Source organism: Equus asinus, chromosome 2 (genome assembly GCF_041296235.1).
Source record: "Equus asinus isolate D_3611 breed Donkey chromosome 2, EquAss-T2T_v2, whole genome shotgun sequence".
NCBI lineage: Eukaryota > Metazoa > Chordata > Mammalia > Perissodactyla > Equidae > Equus > Equus asinus.
The window spans coordinates 10,170,664-10,192,392 of NC_091791.1; the positions used below are offsets into that span (position 1 = coordinate 10,170,664).

Here is a 21,729-nt window from a genome sequence, read left to right on the forward strand (position 1 = left end):
TGTGTACTTACCATACAACCTAGCAATGGTACTCTTGGGCATTTACCCCAGAGCAATGAAAATTTATATTCATACAAAAACCTGTATATGAATGTTCATAGAGCCTTTTCTTATAACAGCAAGATTGGAAACAACCCAAATGTCCTTCAGCAGGGGAATAGTTAAACAAACTCTGGTATCCACAAATGGAATACTTCTCAGCAATAAAGAGAATGAGCTGCTGATACGCACAACCACCTGGATGGATCTCAAGGGCATTATGCGGAGTGAAAAAAGTCAATCTGAAAAGGGTGCATGCTGTATGATTCCGTTGATAGAAGATTTTCAAAATGACGGGACTATAGAGGTGGAAAACAGACTAGTGGTTGCAGGGGACAGGGAGGTGGTGGTTTGCAAATATAAAGGGTAGAGGGGTAGTTCCTTTGTGGTGGTGGAACAGTTCTGTATCCAGATTGTGGTGGTGGTTACATGAATCTATACTCAGGGTAAAATTACACAAAATTGCACACATGTACACAGACACAAAGGTACGTGTAAAAAATGGTGAAAACTGAATAAGGTCTGTAGTCAAGCTAACAGTATTGTACTAACGTCAACCTCCTTGTTTTGATGTTGTTCTACAGTTGGATAAGATGCCACTAATGGGGGAAGCTGGGTGAAGGGTACATGGGATTCTATGTATTATTTTTCTAATTTCTTCTGTGTCTATAATTATTTCAAAATAAAAACTTAAAAAAACCCACAAAGGACTCTTTTAGTTATGAGAATCAACCAAGGGAATACACGCTTGGAATATTAAACCTGACGGTGTACTTAAGTACCATGACCTACTCAAGATATGGAAATGCCAGCAGTATCCGGTTGGATGCGTTGGTCTTGATCTCCCACACACAGGTCATGTTGTCATGCATTTCATTCTTTGGCGGATTCCTAATCGCTCCAGACGAGTTATTGATGATGCTGCCACACTGAGATGTTTCTAAAAGAAGAAAGATATTTTAGAATTTCAGTTTTTCATTAAGTTCACTAATTTTGTAATTCACATTTTTTTGCTTTCATTTTTTTCCCAAAAAGATTTCATTGGTCGTTACTTTGTGGGTATATCTTAGGACATATCAGAAGTATAACATATTCTAAAAACATTTGCAAACTTAGGAAATGAGTGCATGAAAGTGTCTGAATTTTGAAACATCTCTCACTTCTTTTGAGAATTCTACCATTGACGTGGGCTCACTGGCCAAAGCACTTAGCTAATATCAGCCAGAATCTTTCCCTCTGGTTATTCTTAGTGGTGGGTTCTGTAGATTTGGTTTTTGTCAGGTCACCAGTAGGAATGAGTAAACTGCTTCATTTTCCCAAGTAAGGCGGAGCCGACATGGAGCCTCTATGTGTATGAAGATGGCAGTGTTCCGTTCACCATCAGCTGTAATTTATTAAAATTACATTAAGAAGAATCTACTACTAAGTGGCAAGAAATTTCCCTGAGTTATCCACTCCCTGCAACACTGATACTGTTCTGTGTCTGCCTAACTATCCACCCATCCATCTGCTTGGCATCTGCATGAGATGCTTCTTTATCTGTTGTCTGTTTGTCTATCCATCTGCCCAATATTCAGTCCACAATTAAAGATGACACCTGTGGCAATGGCTTTCTCCATCAGATTATCTGGCTGTGTAAGAATTGAACCTACACTCGATTGTCTCTAGTCATCTGGCTGTGGCTCTTCCCTAGAAGGGCCAGCCAGCCTCTCCATGGCTCTATTTTAGCCCTTTATCTCCAGGTGGTGCTAAGAAAAGTTTAGTGGCGGCTTCTGGAAGCCCAAGATATAGGCAAGAGCAGAGGAAAAAAAACTGGAAGATGAAAAAGAAGGAATGGAGAATGAGGACAGAGATTGTCAGAGAGGAAGAAAGGACACAGAAGAAAAACATGCTCATGGTGGAATCCCTCTGAAATGATGTCCTGGGTTAGCACCCTGGCAACATTGTTTTGTTAACAGTCACATGTCTGTCCTCCACCTGTGATGTCCTTGCTGGGAGACCAAGAAGGCTGGCATCACTTGTTTACTTGGACTTCCTTCTTTGACTAAATAGAAATGGAATTGGAACTATAAATTCATTGGCCCCTATTGTTGGACTCTTCACTTGGAACACAGGTTCAGAGGGGTGACCCAGACAAAACAGTAGTATTTTGCTCAATTTCCTTGAAGAGTCACTTCAGAACTTGAGTTAGAAGATGATGATCAGGGCAGCAAAGGACACCAACATCTCACCTGCAGCCATCGTCTCTGCCATTGCAGCCAATGGGTGACCTGTCAAACACACAAAGGACACATGGATTGTCAGCAGGCACAGAGTCCACAGCCTGGCCTGCACATAACACCTTGAGGAGCTTGTAACAAATATGCTGTCTGGGCCCATTGCAGAAATATTGAGTCAGTCTTTGGGGTTGAGGTCAGAGCGTGTAGGGGATGTTAATGTGCGGGGCAGAAGAAGCATTGATCTATATTCTTCTCAGATCTATTTTGCATTATTCTCTTGTCATATGCACAAATGAGATAATTTGAAATTTGGGGGCTTAAGAAAGCTAATGATGTGAAATTCTGGCTCCTGTAGCCAATTCCAGAGACCTAAGTGTCGGGAATTACGAGGCTTCGATTTGAGACTAGGAAGAGGCACCGATTCACCATTCCTTTGACCTGGGGCTCCTCACAGATGGTGAGTCAGGGCCTAAGGATGCTGTGGATCCTCCTTCATGCCCCCAATATCTCCCCTACCCATGACACTTGGCCCAGAACCTGCCATTGAAGATTCTCTCCTAGGACCAATCCATTCCCACGTGCTAGAGTTGACAACTCAGGAGGGGATGTGACTGAAGCTTTTCTAGACCTTGTCCAGTCAGCCTTACTCATGACTCACTCTGAGCAAGCCGGCTTAGGGCAGGGCATTCAAGGGAACTGGAGGTTTGGTGAAGGAGACAGGGGGCCGGCATGGAGAGCTCCAGGTGTTGGCGTTGAGAGCGTGTGGGCGAAGCAACAGCAAGCAAAGCTCTGTGGGCCAGGGCTGCACCAGGAACCAGGCAGAGGGAAGGAGAGGGTGGAAACAGAACTGGGTCACCTTGACTTTGTCCAGGTCTGGGCCACCAGCCATCTGCCCCTGAGCAGGAAGTATCCTTAACCACCTCTCATATCTTAACCACTCCCTGCCCACATCTCATTGCCATCCCCTCACAACCCTCAGAACTGACAAACCAAAAGTGCTATACAAAAGTCTGAGAAATTTGGAATCTGCTTCCTATGTGTAAAATGCACAGTGGAGTGGGAAGAACGGTAGAAAGTGAGGCTGGTCCAGGTGATTTCTAAGCTACTATCCTTCTTTCCCATTGGATGATCAGGTGATTCCACATCTCTCAGTCACTCCACCAGCCTGGAGAATAACACATATCCAGTTTTCAGCAGAACTCCTTCTCCAAGGTTTTGATAAACTGCACGTGGAAACACTGCTTTCCTTACCTGGTGGTGTGGCCATAGAGTATTCAGCATCTGTAAGTGTGAGGGATTAAAATATCTACTGTGAGGGAATAATGTACTGGCTCATTTTCAATAGTTATTTTTACACTGTATTTTGAAAAGTACTCTCTTGGAAAGAGCCAAAGCCGGGCTCTGCCTGGGAAGGGAGCAGGTGTTTACATGAAGAGATCACGCTGGAATCTTCCCCGTGCCCACAGCTGTGGGAAAACAAGCCAACATGGGAGAACTTCTCCAGGTGCCGTTCATCTCCCCTGCAGTGCACATTGTCAAGGAGGATTGTTCCACACCCTTCCCCAAAATGGGTGTCACCTGGGGCTGAAACAGCCCAGCTACACCCCAGCTGCCTGCAGACGATGTTTGCTTCTGGCAGGTCCCAGAGGTCATCACACGCAGTCCCCCAGACTCCCTGGTAGAAAAGTTCCATGCAGCCTGCACAGCTCCCATGGCCACCCACCAGCTGCACGGGAGCCCAGCCTCCTGGGAAAGAATCAGGTGGTGAGGGGCTGAGACCTGTCCCCTCTGTCTGCTGATGACTGGATTACCATCTGCCCAGCCCAGCTTTCCTTACTTCCCATGACTTAGCTATCACACCCTTCACGCTGTCATGAGAGATCCTACGTCATTCCCCAGACGTGTCTTCTCTAAGAAGCCTAGTGTCTTCCTCGTCCACACCCTGTTTTAAGACAGCTTGCCTGTGGTAGCTTGTTTACAAAAAGGCCGCAGTTCTTCTCTTCCTGATATCCTCACTCTTTACAATGTGACGTTGCAGCTCCTCCCATCAAGGGGTTGAGCTTATTTTCCTGCTCTTGATTCTGGGCTGATGGCCTGAGACTTGCTTTGGCCAATAGAATGTGGCAGAAGTAACGGTGCATACATGTGGAGTTGAAGACTCAAGAGGTGTGACAGGCTTCCATTCACTCAGTGGGAACTCTGAGATAATCACATGAATAAGCTTGAGCTGGCCTACTGGGTGATAAAAGACACATGACCTCATCAGCTCTGTCACCTCAGATAACAGCTATGGAACTGCAAGACATGTGAGGGAAGCCATCCTAGGCTAAGCAGTCTTCAAATGACCTGCCGGTTGGCCAAAGATGTATGAACAAGCCCAGCCAAGACCAGCCAGTACCAGCCATGCCTATCCCAGACTGGCAGGACTGCCCAGCTGACTCATAGACTCACAAGCAATTATAAATGATTGTTGTTTTAAGTCACTGTGTTTTGGGGTGGTTTCACGTGGCAATAGATAACTTATACACTTCATCTTTGTCCATACCTCCACCCAAAGCTGGGGGGGCATGGGGCTAATGTTCTATACCCCGTGACTGAGTCTGCCTGGGCAGACTGACTGGACTGGAGTGTACATCTGACTTCAGAGGAACCAGTCCATGAGCGGGATTGGGACAATTCTCTGCTGGCTATTTGGAATTGGGAAGAGAGCTGGAAGGTCGTGTGGATGCAGAGCCAGTTTCTTCCATTTGGGGCAGTCATGATAAATCACGTGTGAGTGGGTAATTGAGAAAAGAAGCTGCTCAGAATAAAGGTGCATGAGAGGAAACAGGAGGGAGAAAGGAGAGTCAGGGTGCGAGAGAATGGCTCTATGGCAGCTCAATTCCTTTCTTGTTTGTACTTCCTGAACTGAGTTCTCCCCCTGGTGTCAGGGTGCAGAAATAGCATGGCAGGGACTCTTACAACACAGATCACTTTCTTCTTACATTACAGCTTTCTGTGCACAGGATTTGTCTCCCAATCAAACTGCAAACTCTCTGAGAATTGGCACTATGTCTGAGTCATCTCTGTGCCCTCCATACAACCTGGTTCAGTGCTCAGCACATGGTAGGCAAGCAAGATGAAAAGTTATTAAGCAAATGAAGAAAAGAAATATGTTGAGCGTGAATTCAGGCAATTGAAACTCACAGAGTCAATAATGGTGCCCTTGGTAATCGGCACACTCCAAAGGCCATGGCCAAAGGCCAGGAGCTACAGCACCTGCAGGGCAGTGTCCCACAGGGATGCTCTCAGACCCTGGGGCAGTGACCATGGCTCTTCTAGGTCCTCCCTGAATCTTTTGGTTGTACAGCTAGATTAAGGGAATCAGGCGTCCAATGTTTTACTCCTGCCTTGTCTGGCCTCAAACTGGACTTAATTCATGAAAAAACAAAATCCAACTCAAGGCCGAATATCCTGAAATATTACTCATCCCTGAGCACAGCGAAAAGCTATCTTAAAGAACCACCTCACTCTTCACCAATTCTGTATGGTTATTGGCCAGTCCCATGCTCTAACTTGCAAAGAGTATTAACGTCTCCCACCCTACAGCCAATAGGGAGTCTAACTACCTGATTTCTCTCCTGCCTGGCACAATCCTACTGCCCCGTCACCCTCCAGGGCCTGGCTTAGATACTATTTTCTCTTGCCCTGACTCCTCAGGTCTAGATGGAGACTCTCTGGGCACCCCTGGCACCCTGTGCTCCCCCATCACAACATTCATCACACTCTTTTATAACACCCCCCTCCCCCTGCCAGTGGACTCAGCTTATGTGAGGGTCTGCTTTGTTTATTGCTATATGTATCCCCAATGACTCTAAATATCCTCAGTGACACATACTCATTCGCTCACTCATTGTCGAATGAACAAAGTAGTTCAGAAGAGATGATGCAAAAAGAATCAGCCTTACCTGGAGGCATAGAAGGAGGTGGGTGTTGAGTCACTGATATCACCAGTGATGTGGGAAGTAGGTTCTCACGGGCTGTTGATGGGTAAAAAGGAAGGACTGTCATCAGGGAACAGTCAGAACATTGGGAGAAGATGCAGGTTGCTTCAAGGGGGTGCCTGCTGCCTCCCAGGATTCAGTAGGAATAATGATGACACTGCATTCTAAGTCCAGTCATCTCATATTCCCAAGATATCCTTTTAGGGCAGAACATGGCATTGCTGCCTGTTGACTAACATGCACCAGGCAGCCATTAGCAAAAGCAAGCTTGTGGGCAATTGGCCCCAAGTGGCCTGCCGTATGAGAGGCCATCAGTTGGCCATCATGTCTCTCTTTGCTGCTCCCTTCCCAGGTGTGTCGTGACTTCACCTGAACAGAGCAAGGAAAGTCACACAGCAATTCCTTGGCGCGGACAGGGAGGAGGGTGTCAACTCTGCAATGGCATGAGGTAACCTTTGAGGGAGGGAACTGTTCTATGTCACAAATATGGCAGTGATCACACCACTCTATACAACTACCAAAATCTACCAAAGTGAACCTTAAAATGGGTGAACTTTATGGTACAAAAATCAAAACTTAATGAAAAATCAGATGGGTTGATGGATGAACAGAGGAATGATAGATCAATACACTTATCACAGAATCTAGGTAGGAATTCATTGCTAAATTCTTTGAACTTTGCTCTATTTTTAAAATTTCTCATAATACATGTCAGAAGAAAAGGTGTCCCTCAATTTCTACTACACGACCTACATCTCTGCTTTGTGAAGGCAACCTCCCACTTCCCACAGTGGCATATGCTTAATTCAGCCAACCCACGGGCTGCTTATTCTCTCCTTGTTAGTCAAAGGCACAGAATTTTAGGGAGCATGGACTCCAATGTACCTGCCTAATGCTTGGAGACTGAGGACCAAGGTCATTCGGCTGGTGTGAGCCCAGCCAGAATCAGATTCTTATAGCTCAGGGCCCTTTCCATCCCCCGCCACCTCCCTTAGGTTGGCATGTGACCAAAGGAAGGAACCACTGCTATGTGAGCACCTGCCAGGTGCTGGGTGACTTTAGGCAGCATCAAATTCACCAATTCGCTGTCAAATTCATGTCCTTATTCAATTCTCTTTATTATTCCTACTTTAAGGAAGAGAATCGAGACGAAATGGATCGAGAGATGACATAACTTGGCCGAGGTCACATAACTGAGGGTGATCACATGTTATGTCTGTCTCTCCTGTTAGGGTGCAAACCCCATGAAAGAAGAGACCAAGAGGGCTGTGATCGCTGCTGTAGCCCCGGTGTTGGTTGGCATAGAGTTTCAGTCAATATCCACGGAATGAACAGGGAAGGGAATGAATGAAGCTGGAAATCAAACCAGATCTGAGTCTAAACCTCATGATCTTTTTCACATCATGCCGAGTCCAGTAGGTAACATGGAACGTAACACGCGTCCTACCTGTAGGCAGAGCAGCTGTGGAACCAGCACCTGTCAACGTGAAGAGATTAGCATGTTATCATGTCTTCACTGGTGAATGGTTACTGGCAATGTCCTACATTTAGGGGGCTGTGGGAAGTGGAAACAGAGGCAGAGACCCCACCCTTGAGGAGCTTGGCATTTCCTGGGGATTTGAGACACGAGACTGGGCAGCACATGTTGAGTGTCCCAGCAGAGCTTCAGAAGGCAGTGCTGCCTAGGGTGTTGAGGGGGAGGTGCGGTTCAGGATGGGCCCAGAGCCTGTCATTCATAGTGACATTATTCCAGCTGCCATGGGGAGAGAGTCAGGAAAAACCAGGGAGTACCGTGGGGCCGAGAGTCAACCAGAGGAACACATAGGTTTGGGAAGGTTGCCAGACCCAGATGTGGCAGGTGTGGAACACCAGCTGACAAATAGGGCTCATCATCCAGAGGTCACAATCTCAAAAGTTTCCAAAGGCCATAGGGGTTAGATAAACAGGGGATTGGAGTGATGGGGACCATGTGAACAGGAAAGTTGTTCTGTGATCAAATGGGCAGCTTTTGCTCAGATCCAGACAGTTAATATAATGAAAGAATTTGTTGTTTTGATCCTGAACTTCTGCTTTTTCACAAAATGTAAGAATTTGGGTTTTTATGCCAAATATTCTCATTCAGCTGAATTCAAGTTTAACCTGAATTGTCAAACCAAATAGGCCACTCCTGAGCCTGGATCCAGCCTGTGAGCCTTGCTTAGCAATCTTTGCAGCCACACTTAGCAAACTTTGCAGTCAAGGGGATGGCACCAAGTTATTGCTTTGATGCATAACTTTGGTGCTTAACTTTGAAAGGAGGTAGACATCACTATTCGCCTGCCTGGATCCACCGACATTCCTAGACTAGGCTGTGGGGTGTGTGTGTGTATGTGTGTTTGTGTAGGGGTGAGTAGTGAGGGGATAGGAGTAGCCCTCCAAATGAGGACTGAGAGTCCCTCTCCAGGTCCCTGCAGTGGTGCCCGGCCTTGCCCCTGTGTACACACTGCCCAGGTGGCTCTCGCTGCCCACACACTGCACGTTGTCCAACATCATCTTCCCCCAGCCCGCCCCAAAGTAGGCCCCTGTGGGAGCCACCACAGCCTGGCCACACTGCAGCTTGTGGCACACAACAGTGGCCTCGGGCAGCTCCCAGAGGTCGTCACACATGGTCCCCTACGTGCCCTGGACGAGAACCTCCACTTGGCCTGAGCATCTTCCTGTGCCATTCACCACTCTCAAGGCTATTCAGGTTCCCGGGAGCTACAAGGGAGTGGGAAATTGTGAGACTGACCTTTGTGTCAGGATATTGCCTTGATCCTGTTATATCGGGTGGATATACTGCTGATGTCATAGTATTCGTATCTTTCATATGATATTATTGAATAGTAATACTAATAATCTTAAATGCTACTACTCACATTTTGTGAGTGCCATCCTGAGTACCTTACAAGCTTGATCTTCTTTGACCATTACAATACCTCTCTTGTTGATTCTATTATCTCCATTTTGCAGATAGAGAAACTGAGACTCAGAAAGCCCAATGTAACTTTCTCAGGCTCCAGAGATCATCCGAAATTTGCACTCGGGGAGGTAGTCTGATTCAGTACTCTATACTGCTTTCTAAGGCCAATGAACTTTGTGATATTTTTCGCCCTGACGTTACCCGTCTCCCTTCCTCTCTCAGACTGAACTCAGTGCCTCTTGCCTTGGAGAAGTTACATGCAGAGCAGGGAGCTATTGTTGCCTGTGGGGTGTCCTGGATTTGTTTTCAAAGCCTGAGACCCAGAAGAGAATCAAGTTTGAGAGGGAGAAGGGCTTACTCCAGCCTGCACACTAAAAGGGCGTTTCCTCTGTGTTGGGCAGACAGAGAGCTCTACAGGTGTTAGGACATCACGGCTGGACCTCCGTCCTCCTGGAGGTGCCTCAGGAGGCTGGGTGACCCCAGTGAGCAGCTGCATCTGACTTCTAGAGAGGGGAGGCTGGAGGCCCTGGATTCTCAGCCTTACACACGTCCCTTCATCTCACCCTGTAGACAACCCTTGACCTGAGGGCCCTGTGGACGGGGCCCTGCTACAGCCATGCCTCGGGGGACAGCTGACCGGAGTCTCCCTGTGGAGGGAGTCTCACCCAGCATGGCATGACAGACTGGAGATCACAGAGCACTCTTTCCAGCATTAAAGACATTTGTTTTCTTTGCTGCCAGCACACTCGCACTTTTAACCAAAAAAAGTTTCACTTAATGTCTATTAGGTGCAAAGCTCGGAAGGTAGAGTCTATGCCTCAGGATTTATAGTCAGTGAGAGGGACGGAGAAATCACAGACATTTACACATCAGAGCAAATCCGAGGAATGCCTCAATAGGGATTCTGATAGCGTTCACGGGTAACAGACACTTGGTCCACTTTGGGAGAGCAGCTCACGAAGAACTCGCTTTGAAACAAGATTCTGCAGGTTAATCACGAGGGAAGGGCGTTTATCCCAGGCAGAGCAAAGAGAAGGGCAAGCTCACACAAGAGGAAAAGCTGCAGGGACTTGTATGAAATGCAATTCGATTAAATGCCTTTATTTCCTCTCCTTCCCAAAGCATGCTGAAGGAATTAAAGTGTTTGAATCCACAAGAACAAACAGGGTGGGAGGAGAAAGAAGAGCTGATGGAACATTTCAACACATCCTTTTCAGAAATTAGAGAGCAGAGGTGGGGTGAGAGGTCAGCAGAGCAATAAACTGACGCTCCAAGGTCCCAGGTGGGGGTGGATGCTGACGGAACTGAGCTGACTCAGCCCGGAGAAACCTCCAAGGGGATGTGTGTGGAGGAACAAGGGGTTCCACGGCCCATGCTGGAGGGAGGTGCCGGCTAAGAAGGGGAGCGCAGCAAATCGTGTTTTCTAAAGATTTCTACCCAATCTCTCCCATTCCGCAAGCTCTCCTAGGACCTTGACAGTCCCGTGTCGGAAGGTGGAATTTCTGCGCCGTCCCTTCAAACCTGGGCTGACCTGTGTGACTGCCCTGACCCATGGAGAGTGGCACCCGTGACGCTAAATACTTCTGAGCCCAGGTGAGGGGAGCGCCAGGCACCTGTGCTCTGTGCCCTTGGGTCTTCACTCCTGGAACCCGGCCACCATGCTGGGAGAAAGGTCAGGCCCCATGCAGATGCTCAAGTCTGAGCACTGTTTCTCATTTTGTTTACATTTCTCTAGGTCACTTCTCTCACTTGAGCAAAAAGCAAATATTTGTTGATGGCAATGATGACGACAGTTATTACAAAGCTAACATTTGTATGGCACTTACTACGTGTCAGGCTTTGAGTGATGTCCTCTTTTGACTCCTTTCCCCTCACATCAGCCTTGATATCTGCATCTGTATCTCTCTGTGTGTGTATATAGATGTGTGGATAATAATGATCTATATTCTACTATACATATAACAGTGTAGGTGAGGAAATTAAGGCATAAAACAGTTGAGTCATATGTCCAAGATCACACAGTTCTGGGGAGCTAGTACTGGAAACCAGGAAATCCGGTTCCAAAGTCCATGCAAGCAATCTAAGTGCGATCTGTTTAGGAGAAAACAAAACCAAAAAAACACTGGAGACAGATCCCAGAAGAATCAGATTAATATACTGTGGGTGGAGAACGGAGGGAGTGCGTAGAAGCTGGAGGAGGAATTGAGGTATTCCAGTAAGTTGGTTTGCACTGTGTGATTTTTAACGCACGTGCATTAACACTGTGACGAAAGCAGGGAAGGAGAGGAGGGCGGGGGGAGGCGGGAAGGAAGAAAAGAAGGAAAGAAGGAAGAGGCCTTGTTATCCCGCAGCATTAACAAGACGAGAACCTGGGCCCAATTTTAGAAATAAGCCTCTGTTTTAATAGCCAGGAAAATAAATTTTTTTCACCTAAATTTGTTTAGAATTATTCATAGTAGCACATGTAGGAATCCAATAATTTAGAATTCAACCTTTCCCAAATGTGTATTAGGCCAAATACTAGTCTTAAGAGACGCTTCATGAAAAATGAAAATACTCCCTGGTCAGATAGAATTTTGGGAGATGATGAATACTTAACCCCTTTCAGAAATCCCTAAGTTCTTTCACAGACTAAAATCCCTTAGAAGTTCTGTAGTAAAACTATAACAGAACTAAAATTTGTCCCACTCGTTTAACTTGAATTTCTGATATTCAAAAACAGAACCCCGGTTTGAGTATCAATGTTACAATCTTGAAGAATTCAGACCCCACACAACACATTTTAGGAAACACTGACATATCCCAATAACAGAACCCAAACCAAATTTTTCTTAGAAATAATGACTAACAGTCTTATTCTTCTGTTCTTATCTGTAGGATAAGTTGCATTTTATTTTGAAACATTTAAGCATGAACATATCTGCAGGATGTAAAGTACCAACTTATATTTTAAAAATTATATTACTATACATATGAATATAGGCTAATCTGGAGCTAGTAATTCAGCTGTTAAAGTAAAAAGAGAAATAGCAAAACACCAAACAAAAAGCAATTGGGTGAAAAGAGAATGATGTCTTACTCTTAAAAGAAAAATATTGTGTTTTTTTTTTTGTTATTTAATGTAGAAATTTAGTAAGGGGTTAATGAGTTTCCACCACATAGAATTTTCATAATAAATTTTAATTTACTAGAGATGAAGGTCTGATTCTATAGATGCAAAGCATGCACACTCACATTCCTTTTGTCAAAATTCTGTCTTTGGTTTTCTATTTCTCATCATAAATGTAGAGTTCTCAGACCTGCGCTTCTCCTTCACTGCTAACAGAAGGGATTCTCACAGCCCCTCACTGGCTGCTGAGGAAATGATCTCAGCAGGGTGAAAAGGAAGAAAATGGCCTTTTCAGTGTAGATGCAGACCAGATACTATTTTGCACCATAAAGCTGTCTTTGCAAATGTAATTTTTATGAAAGGAGAAAGAATCTCAGAGGTTACTTCTGTCTAGTGAAGGTACCTTCTGAAGGGTCTATAATTCTGATGGTTGCTATATTTAGCAACTCTGGCCTGGCCATAATATTTATATTGACATTCTGCATTCCAGAATGTTTTGGAAACACTGGCGAGGTTTCTTTGTTAAGCCAGTGGTGATTTTCGGCAAGTCCCATTTCCCAACATGAAAGAGGTAAAAAGTAGAACCCAGTGCTCCACTGAACTTCTTTTTTCTTTCTTTCTTTCTCTTTTTCTTTTAGGAAGATTAGCCCTGAGCTAATATCTGCTGCCAATCCTCCTCTTTTTGCTGAGGAATGCTGGCCCTGAGCTAGCATCTGTGCCCATCTTCCTCCACTTTATATGTGGGACACCTACCACAGCATGGCTTGCCAAGCAGTGCCATGTCTGCACCTGGCATCCAAACCAGTGAATCCTGGGCCACCAAAGAGGACTGTGCGCACTTACCCTCTGAGCCACCGGGCCGGCCCCTGGATTTCTTATTTAAACAAAAAGCTTCAGAGTCTGTGACTCTTTGCATTAATAGTTCTCTAGCTTACAAAATAGGAGTAGAAATACAATATAACACAATGTAACAATATAAGTAATAATATTTCTCCAACTAACACACAGGTTCTGTTGAGATCAAATTAGAAAATATATGTGAATAAAACTGTATCACAAATGTGAGTTGTTATCGTAAGCACAAGGAGATTATGCTCAGAAGAGAGGGTGAGGAGCCTGCCAGGGAAGCTCTAGGTCAAGGTCCCCTTTAGAAGCCCATATTCTCCCGGGCTGTCCTCACACACTCCACGGACACCCCACCTGCCCATCATTCAGGCCAAGCATGGACATATCCCAATGTGACTATCACCTACTGTCAACCAAGTCCACTGGGCACTGTGTGTGCTGTTCCCTGAAAGATAAACTTCTCTTCTGAATAAGGCTCCTGTGAGCAACTTTTGTCCAAAAACTGACGAGAACAGGTGAACTGGCCTGTGGAGCCCTTCTCAAAGGAGGACACTGACGAGCATGGCTCTCACCACGGCTGGTCGATTCCGCCCCCCAGAGAGGTTATAAATAAGCCAGAATTCTCTCCCACCCCCAGATCAGAAGCAGACTCATGGTGGGCAAAAGCATCGCAATCTCCTACCCCAAATATCCCTGTGGTGCTGGTGGTGGATCCGGATCTGTTAGTTATTCGAAACAAGTCCGAAGAGAAGAACACACTCATCAATTAGATTTGGTAGGCTGGGTGCCTGGGGCCCCTGAAAATGTCTTAATTACTTTTAAAATCAGAAAAAAAAAACGATTGCAACTTGTCTGGATTACACTCATCTTTGTACTAACACGGCCATAAAATATAATTTTATATATATATATACATTTTGTGAAGGAAGGGGTCCCTGAAGGCAAAAGTGCCCAGGGACCCATGAATGTCAAGAAGTGACCCAAACTGAAGCCTGAAACAGGAGGTGGCGTGGGGCTGCTGTGCAGTGTTCTCTGAGGAGGGAGCAGAATGACTACATGGCCAGGTTAGATCCTCTACACAGCCGTGAGCTTCCACTGTAGTATTTCTTTCAAACACACACGCACGATTAGGTTTGGCCTAGAAAAAGTGAGTTACCGCTGATGAGAGTTACTGCAGGACCAGCCTTCGGACGCCAAAATGGGCTGAGTTTTTCTCTTCACAAAGCAAGTGCACAGGCAGCTCCTCCACAGTGAGGAAGGGAGAAACAGATTTGGGCTCATTCCTGATACAGAGTCCTAGGTACACTAAAAGGACAACTTTTGCCTACTTGTTACAGTGAAGAGTACAAATTTAAAATTTTTCCCATTAGGAATTTTATATTAACAATTATAGAATAGATGACTCCCCAAAGCCGACGCCCTGATTTCCTGGTTATGGTCTTAATGAACCTGGACCTTAGCAGTTAGGCTTCCCGGAATGTTCTCTTCCCAGTAGACTGAAGGTAGCTTTGGACTCACTGTCCCCCAACCCAGAAGGCTGGAGTCACATGGGTTTGGAGTCAGACAGATATGTGCTCGAATCTTGGCTCCACCATGTTGCAGTTGGGTGACGCTAGGAAAGTGATCTTTTCTGTGGCTCATTTTATAAAACTGTGATGAAGACGGGGAGAATAACACTTGCAGGTTGTTGCGAGCATCAACAACGTTAAATGAAGTTGTGTGACAACATCTGATTTCCTGCTTATCACATGTTCGTTGTTCCATGAATGTTAGCTCCTTCCCCCACTTTCCCAAGGACTTACCTGCCAGCGGCGTGGGTGTGGACCACAGGGCCACAGGCTCTGCTGTGTCTCTGGTTGCAGGTATTCCATCACCTGTCGGCAGGGACAAACAGAGGCATCCCCAGTAATTAGCACATCCCTATTCCCAACTTCAGGAAGACAAAGGTTTGGAAACAGACCCAACCTGAAGGTCACGGTCAAATATGAGCAAGAGTTCCTGACTCTGCACCTATCGTCAGCACTCAATGTGGCTTCAAGCCTGGGAAGGTGCCAGCCCAGTGATTGGCACACGGTGCCCTTCCCCCATTCCCCATAGAACTTGTCATGCCAACTTACCTGCTGGAGTAGGAGTTGCAGGCAGTGTAGCAGGCTCTGTGGTGGGCATGGCTGCTGACAGTATTTGACCTGTGAGTGTAGACAAAGAGAGGCCTTGTCCACTGCTACATGGCACCTCACCACACAGAGTAAACTTCTGACAATCAGCCGAGAGAGAATGGCTGGGTCCAAAACTGTCCTGTCAGGGTTTGGGTCTGCTCTTCCCACCTCCTTCCCTGCCACACTCATCCAACACTGGAGATCAGACTCCACCGTGGGATGGCAAACGCTAATACTTTGAGGACATACCCTTCGTTAGTACACTCCACTTCTCTAAGTGCTCCAAAACCACGGTGGACTTTTTCCTCCTTTTCTTTTAGGAGCAATCCGGATGTTCTACCACAGGGACATGCAGTCAATTAGATGGCTGAAAGTTTTGGTTTCCATTTAGATCTTTGGTGGCTTTATCTGGGCTCTGAGTACTCTGAGCCATGTGAGGCTTCCACGGGGCCTTAAGGCAGCCCTGTTTTCAAATTATTAACTCATAAAAGAGCAATCAGAGACTCTATTGTTTTCTTTTTTTAAAACAGCGTCATCAAGGTATAACTGATATGTAGAGAACTGCACGTATTTAATGTGTATAATTTGTTGAGTTTAGACGTATGCAGACACCCGTGATACCATCACCACAACCCGGATCATAGACACATCCAACACCTGCCAGAGTGTCCTTGTGTCTCCTTTTTATTTTGATTTTTTGGGAACAACACTCAACATGAGATTTATCCTCTTAACAAATTTTGAAGTGTACAATACCCAATACACCGGCACTATGTTGTACACCAGATCTCCAGAACTTATTCATCTAGGGTAACTGGAGCTTCATACCTGTTTAACAACTCCCCAGTTCCCTGCCCCCCTCAGCTCCTGGCAACCACCATTCTATTCTCTGCTTCTGAGTTTCACTCAGTACCTCATAGAAGCAGAATCACGCATTATTTATCCTTTTGAAACTGGCTTATTTCACTTAGCGTAACGTCCTCTAGGTTCGTCCATGCTGTGGCGAATGGCAGAATTTCCCTCTTTCTTAAGGCTGAATAATATTCCGTTGTATGTGTATACTACATGTTCTTTATCCAGTTATCTGTTGATGAGCACTTAGATTGTTTCCATATCTTGGCTGCTGTGAATAACACTGCAATGAACATGGAAGTGCAGGTGTCTCTTTGAGATCCTGATTTCAGTTCTTTTGGGTACATACCCAGAAGTGGGATTGTGGGATCATATGGTGGTTCTATTTTTAACTTTTTGAGGAATCTTCATACTGCTTTCCACAGCAGCTGCACTATTTTACACTCCCGTCAACAGGGTACAAGAATTCTAATTTCTCCACAACCTCATCAACACATCTTTTTTTCCAAAAAAAAAATAGCCATCTTAACAGGTGTGAGGTGATGTCTCATTGTAGTTTTGATTTGCATTTCCCTGATAATTGTGATATTGAGCATCTTTGCATATACCTGTTGGCCATTTGTATGTCTTCTTTGGAGAAATGTCTGTTCAAGTCCTTTGCCCATTTTTCAATATGGTTATTTATTTTTTTGTTATTTATAGAAGTTCCACAAATATTTTGGAATTTAACCCCTTAGCATTTATAGAGTTCACAAATATTTTCTCCGATTCCGTAGGCTGCCTTTTCATTCTGTTGATTGTTTCTTCTGAGCAGAAGCTGTTCAGTTCGATGTGGTCCTGCTTATCTATTTGGTTTTGTTGCCGTGTTTTTGGTGTTATATCCAAGAAACTATTACCAAAACCAATGCGAAGAAGACTTTCCCCTATGTTTTATTCTGGGGATTTTATGATTTCAGGTCTTGTGTTTAAGTCTTTAATTCATTTTGAGTTAATTTTTGTGTATGGTATAAAGTAGGGGTCCAATCTCATTTTTTGCACATGGATATTTAGTCTTCCTAGCATCATTGTTGAAGAGACTATCCTTTCTCCATTGCGTATTTTTGGCACACTTGTCAAAGATCAGTTGACCATATATGTGTGTGTTTATTTCTTGGTTCTCTATTCTGTTCCATTGTTCTATATGTCTGTCTTTATGCTGGTACCATACTGTTTTAATTACTGTAGCTCTATAATTCATTTGAAATCAGGAAGTGTGATACTTCCAGCTTTGTTCTTCTTTCTCAAGATAGCTTTGGCTATTCTGGGTCTTTTGTGGTTCCACATGAATTTTGGGATGACTTTTTCTGTTTCTGTAAAAAATGCCATTGGGATTTTGATGGAAGTTGCCTTGAGTCTGTAGATCACTTCAGGTAATAGGGACATGTTAACAACATGAATTCTTTCAACCCATGAACACAAGATGTCTTGCCATTTATTTGTGTCTCTTTTAATTTCTTTCATCAATGTTTTGTAGTTTTCACCTCCCTGGTTAAGTTTATTCCTTGGTTAAGTATTTTATTCTTTTTGATGCTATTGTAAATGAGATTGTTTTTTAAACTTCCTTTTTGGATGATTCATTGTTAGTGTAGAGAAACACAACTGACTTTTGTATGCTGATTTTGCATCCTGTAACTTGACTGAATTCATTTTTTACTTCTAACATGTTTTTTTCCTGGAGTGTTTTGGGTTTTCTACATATGGGATAATGTCATCTGCAAACAGAGATGATTTGACTTCTTCCTTTCTGATTCCTTTCATTACTTTTTCTTGCCTAATTGCTCTGGCTAGGATTTCCAGTATTTTATAGAATAATAGAAGTGCTGAGAGTAGGCATCCTTGTCTAGTTCCTGACCTTAGAGAAAAAGCTTTCAATTGTCTATCACTGAGTAATAATGTTAGTTGTGGGTTTGTTATTTATGGCCTTTGTTGTGTTGAGCCACAATCCTTCTATATCTAGTTTGTTGAGGATTTTTCTCAAGAAAGGGTGTTGAATTTTGTCAGATGCTTTTTCTGTATCTATTGAGACTATCAAGTGATTTTTTAATCTTTAATTCCATTAATACAGTATATCACATTCATTGATTTGCATATGCTGAACAGTCCTTGTATCCCAGGGAAAAATTCCTTTGATCATGGTGTATGATCCTTTTAATGTGCTATTATATTGTTTTCTTTAAAAAAGAATCTCAAACAGAGAAAAATATTAGGATTTGATAAAACTCAGTAGTGGATACCCACAGGTTCACTATACTATTCTTAACATTTGTCAGTGAGTTTGATATTTTTCATAACATTCTTTTACATGTGTATATAAAGCGAAACAATTGACTGGCCACTTCATTATTGTGAATAGTCATCTGAATTGAATAGCCACTTCATTATAGTTTAAATGTTTTGAAAATAGACTATCTAAAAGTGGTTAAACCATCAAACTGGTTCCTTAAAATGGGTTGGAATAGAAAAAGAAATGATCACGTAATTTTTTTTGAGTTGGCCACATGGTACATTGTACTGGTACAATGTAAATGAGTCTTAAGATGTCAAAAATACACCAAGAGGCTTTTTCCTGATGGTGAAGCAGCTGGCAGTCAGCTTCAGTCAGGGTGAAGAAGGGGACATTGGGAATGTGTGGCTACTGCCAGTAGCGATTTCTCTAACTATTGTTCTGTTCTGACATCCATGTTATCATGTATTTAAGGAAACAGGCTTCACTGCTCCCCTATCAAATACCTTCAGAGGAGGAATTGTTCATTCTTACATGTTCTTGGTGTCCTCTTCCAGCCACTTATTTGCTTGTTTCTGCATTTTTCAGATACTTGAAATTAAAAGGATGCTGCATACTAATCACATAAGTGTCTACTGGTTTGTGAATCTACAAGCAGTTTTTAAAATCTGTTTTGATCACCAAATATCTCTTGGGAGATACTAGTTCAATCTTAACTGATTTTATTCTAATTGACTGAGCCCCCGAACCATTTGGAGACAACCGTACATTCCCAATGTACAGGCATCATTTAGGCAAGTTCAGGAATTATTTAAGATGTCTATGGGATGGAATGAGAAATTTGTTTACTCTTTCGGTCTGTGCCCCTCTGTATGACCTATTATGATGCAGAATGGCTGTTAACTCTTCTACCCCTGGAATTACTCAACCATGTAGGACCACCCAACTGCATGACTCAAGGGACCACCATTCACACATAACATGTGATGACCTACCAGAAGATGCAATTCACAGTGCATCCTAGGGAGATGGTGCCCTCTGATGTTATGCAATGCCAAGACCCTGCTATCTTGGCTTAAGAAAGGGACTTTCTAGTGAGCAAAAGCTACAAAACAAAAGAACCGAGCAAAGACAGGACTAACCTGACAAAGTGTATGATGAAGTGGCAGCTTCAGGCTCTATAACTAGAGTGGGACTTGGTGAATTGTCAGCACCTGATGGCCAAAAGAAAGCCACATACTAAGGTCTATGGTGCTACTTGTAATAGAATACTCATTAAAATGAACCATTCAGAAATGTCTGAAGGAAACAAAGAAGTGATCTCTGTTAATAAAACAGCCCCCCACCTGTGCAGATGACACCAGTATCTCCAGGTGCCTGTAGTTGTGCCCGGCCTTACCCCTGTGCACACACTGCCCCAGGTGGCTCTTGCTGTCCACACACTGCACATCGTCCAGCACAACCTTCCCCCAGCCTGCCCCAAAGTGGGCCCCAGTGGCGGCTGCCACAGCCTGGCCACACTGAAGTTGGTGGCACATTACAGTGGTCTCAGCCAGGTCCCATCACACACAGTCCCCCATGTGCCCTGGACAAGAACCTCCACAAGACCTGAGCACCTCTCCATGCCATTCACCAGCCTCATGGCCATCAATGCTCCTGGGAGGCACAAGATGGAGAGACACTGGCGACCTAGCTCTCTGAGATCAGGGAGATTTCCTAAATTGGATATATTGTAGGTGATAATAACTCAATTTTTCAGAATTGCTGTCTCTTGGTGACATACCTCATCACCTACAGTAGAATAATAGCCTTTGTAGCTTTCTTTATTGTATTTGGTTTTTCTATTTCTTCTCTTTGGGAGGACTTATCTTCCACAATGCAGTCCAACAGAGCCAGAATGAATATCCCCAGGTCATTTTTAAAGGATTTGCTTGTTGATTACCTGGTGACGTTGTTCATACAGGAGATACAGCTTATGGAAATGTTGGTTCAGCAGTCACAGGCAAAGGGGGAAGCCCCCATTGATAAGGAAAAGTCGCTTCAAATGGGCAATCCCTCGGCTAATGATAAAAGACGATATTTGTTTCTCCAAATGGATTCCTAGCCTTATTTAGGGCATGTGACTGAGGGACCCCATTCCAGAGACACAACTGAATTCTCAACATGAAAACAGGATTTCTCTAATCCAAAGCTTGGCCCTGACTCTACCTTTTATTACAATTGAACTTCAGTTTCCTCAACTGTAAAATGGAAATAACACCTTCCCTGGTTACCAGGCAATGTTGTAAAGATTGTACTAGACCACAGTTGGGGAAACATGCCAAGAAATGTTAAATGGAGACCTTGTGTGCTAGTGAGAAGGCCTAGGGACAATTCAGATAGATTTCGCCCAAATGAAGCAATGTGGGGAAAAATGGTAAAACCAAATTAATAGTCAACATTTTATCTTCTATGTATTTATTATAATAAATTCTCTGTTATAGACAGCCTAAAAATATACTTAACATTTTAACATTTCCATACAATTTTCTCAAATAATCTTTGCATGAGCAATTAGTCCTTGCTCATACCTTCCTTCTCCAGTGCGCTTGAAATAGCTTTGACCCATGACGCCATGAAAAACACAGTGAAACTGACACCCTCCTTCTAGTCAGACAGGTCTCGGGGAACCCAGCCTTTGCTGCCTATGGTTGTGTGACTCTAGTCATTTGACCAGGGTCACGTGTTCATCTGTCTTCTCTGAGACTGTGTTGTGTTTATTCATTTGTGAAATGTTGGAAATAGCACCTTCCTTTATGGTTATTGAGCAGTAACAATATTGTGAAAACACTTAATTCTGTGCATGGCACGTAGTAGGCGCTCAGAAAATACTAAGCACAACACTAGCCAGGTCACAGAGAGGCATTACCTGCTGGTGTGAGCGTGGAGTAAAGGCTGGGAGGGGATGTTGTGGGTATGGTAGCTGACAGTCCATCACCTATAAACGGGTAGAAACAGAGACATCACTGTGACCAGGAGCCTTCTAACTCTATGTAGGAAAAGATGATGTTTACAATGAGAACATTCTGAAAAGTCAGACTCAAATATGACATCAGGTCTTCCACTGATTTCCCCCACAAACAAAGTTTTAGGCAAGGAAGACCTCACTTCACCCTGTCTTTAAGCTTAGTTATCCAGGCTCGAAGGTCAGGTTTTACAACATTCTCCAAGGTCTGTACATGAGAGCTCTCTGAATGCCCACGACTCCATTTTGGGATCTCTCTTCTTTCTCTTTTGGGAGACAACAGGCTGTGTGCAATCACGGAGACACGACGTGGGTAT

General features: G+C 44.2%; 1 protein-coding gene across 7 annotated transcripts in view; it reads right to left on the bottom strand.

Moving 5' to 3' along the window:
- LOC106826678 (scavenger receptor cysteine-rich domain-containing protein DMBT1-like) overlaps positions 1-21,729 on the bottom strand; it is a 117,305-nt gene that overhangs the window by 58,424 nt on the left and 37,152 nt on the right. For all 7 annotated transcript variants that reach the window (XM_070481547.1, XM_070481551.1, XM_070481544.1 and 4 more), the window contains exons 16-23: positions 21,317-21,385; positions 15,255-15,323; positions 14,940-15,011; positions 7,689-7,718; positions 6,206-6,277; positions 3,510-3,539; positions 2,271-2,309; positions 832-979 (exon numbers count right to left, since the gene is read on the bottom strand). In XM_070481547.1, the coding sequence (XP_070337648.1) occupies positions 832-979; positions 2,271-2,309; positions 3,510-3,539; positions 6,206-6,277; positions 7,689-7,718; positions 14,940-15,011; positions 15,255-15,323; positions 21,317-21,385 (529 nt within the window). The remainder of the gene's footprint in view (positions 1-831; positions 980-2,270; positions 2,310-3,509; positions 3,540-6,205; positions 6,278-7,688; positions 7,719-14,939; positions 15,012-15,254; positions 15,324-21,316; positions 21,386-21,729) is intronic.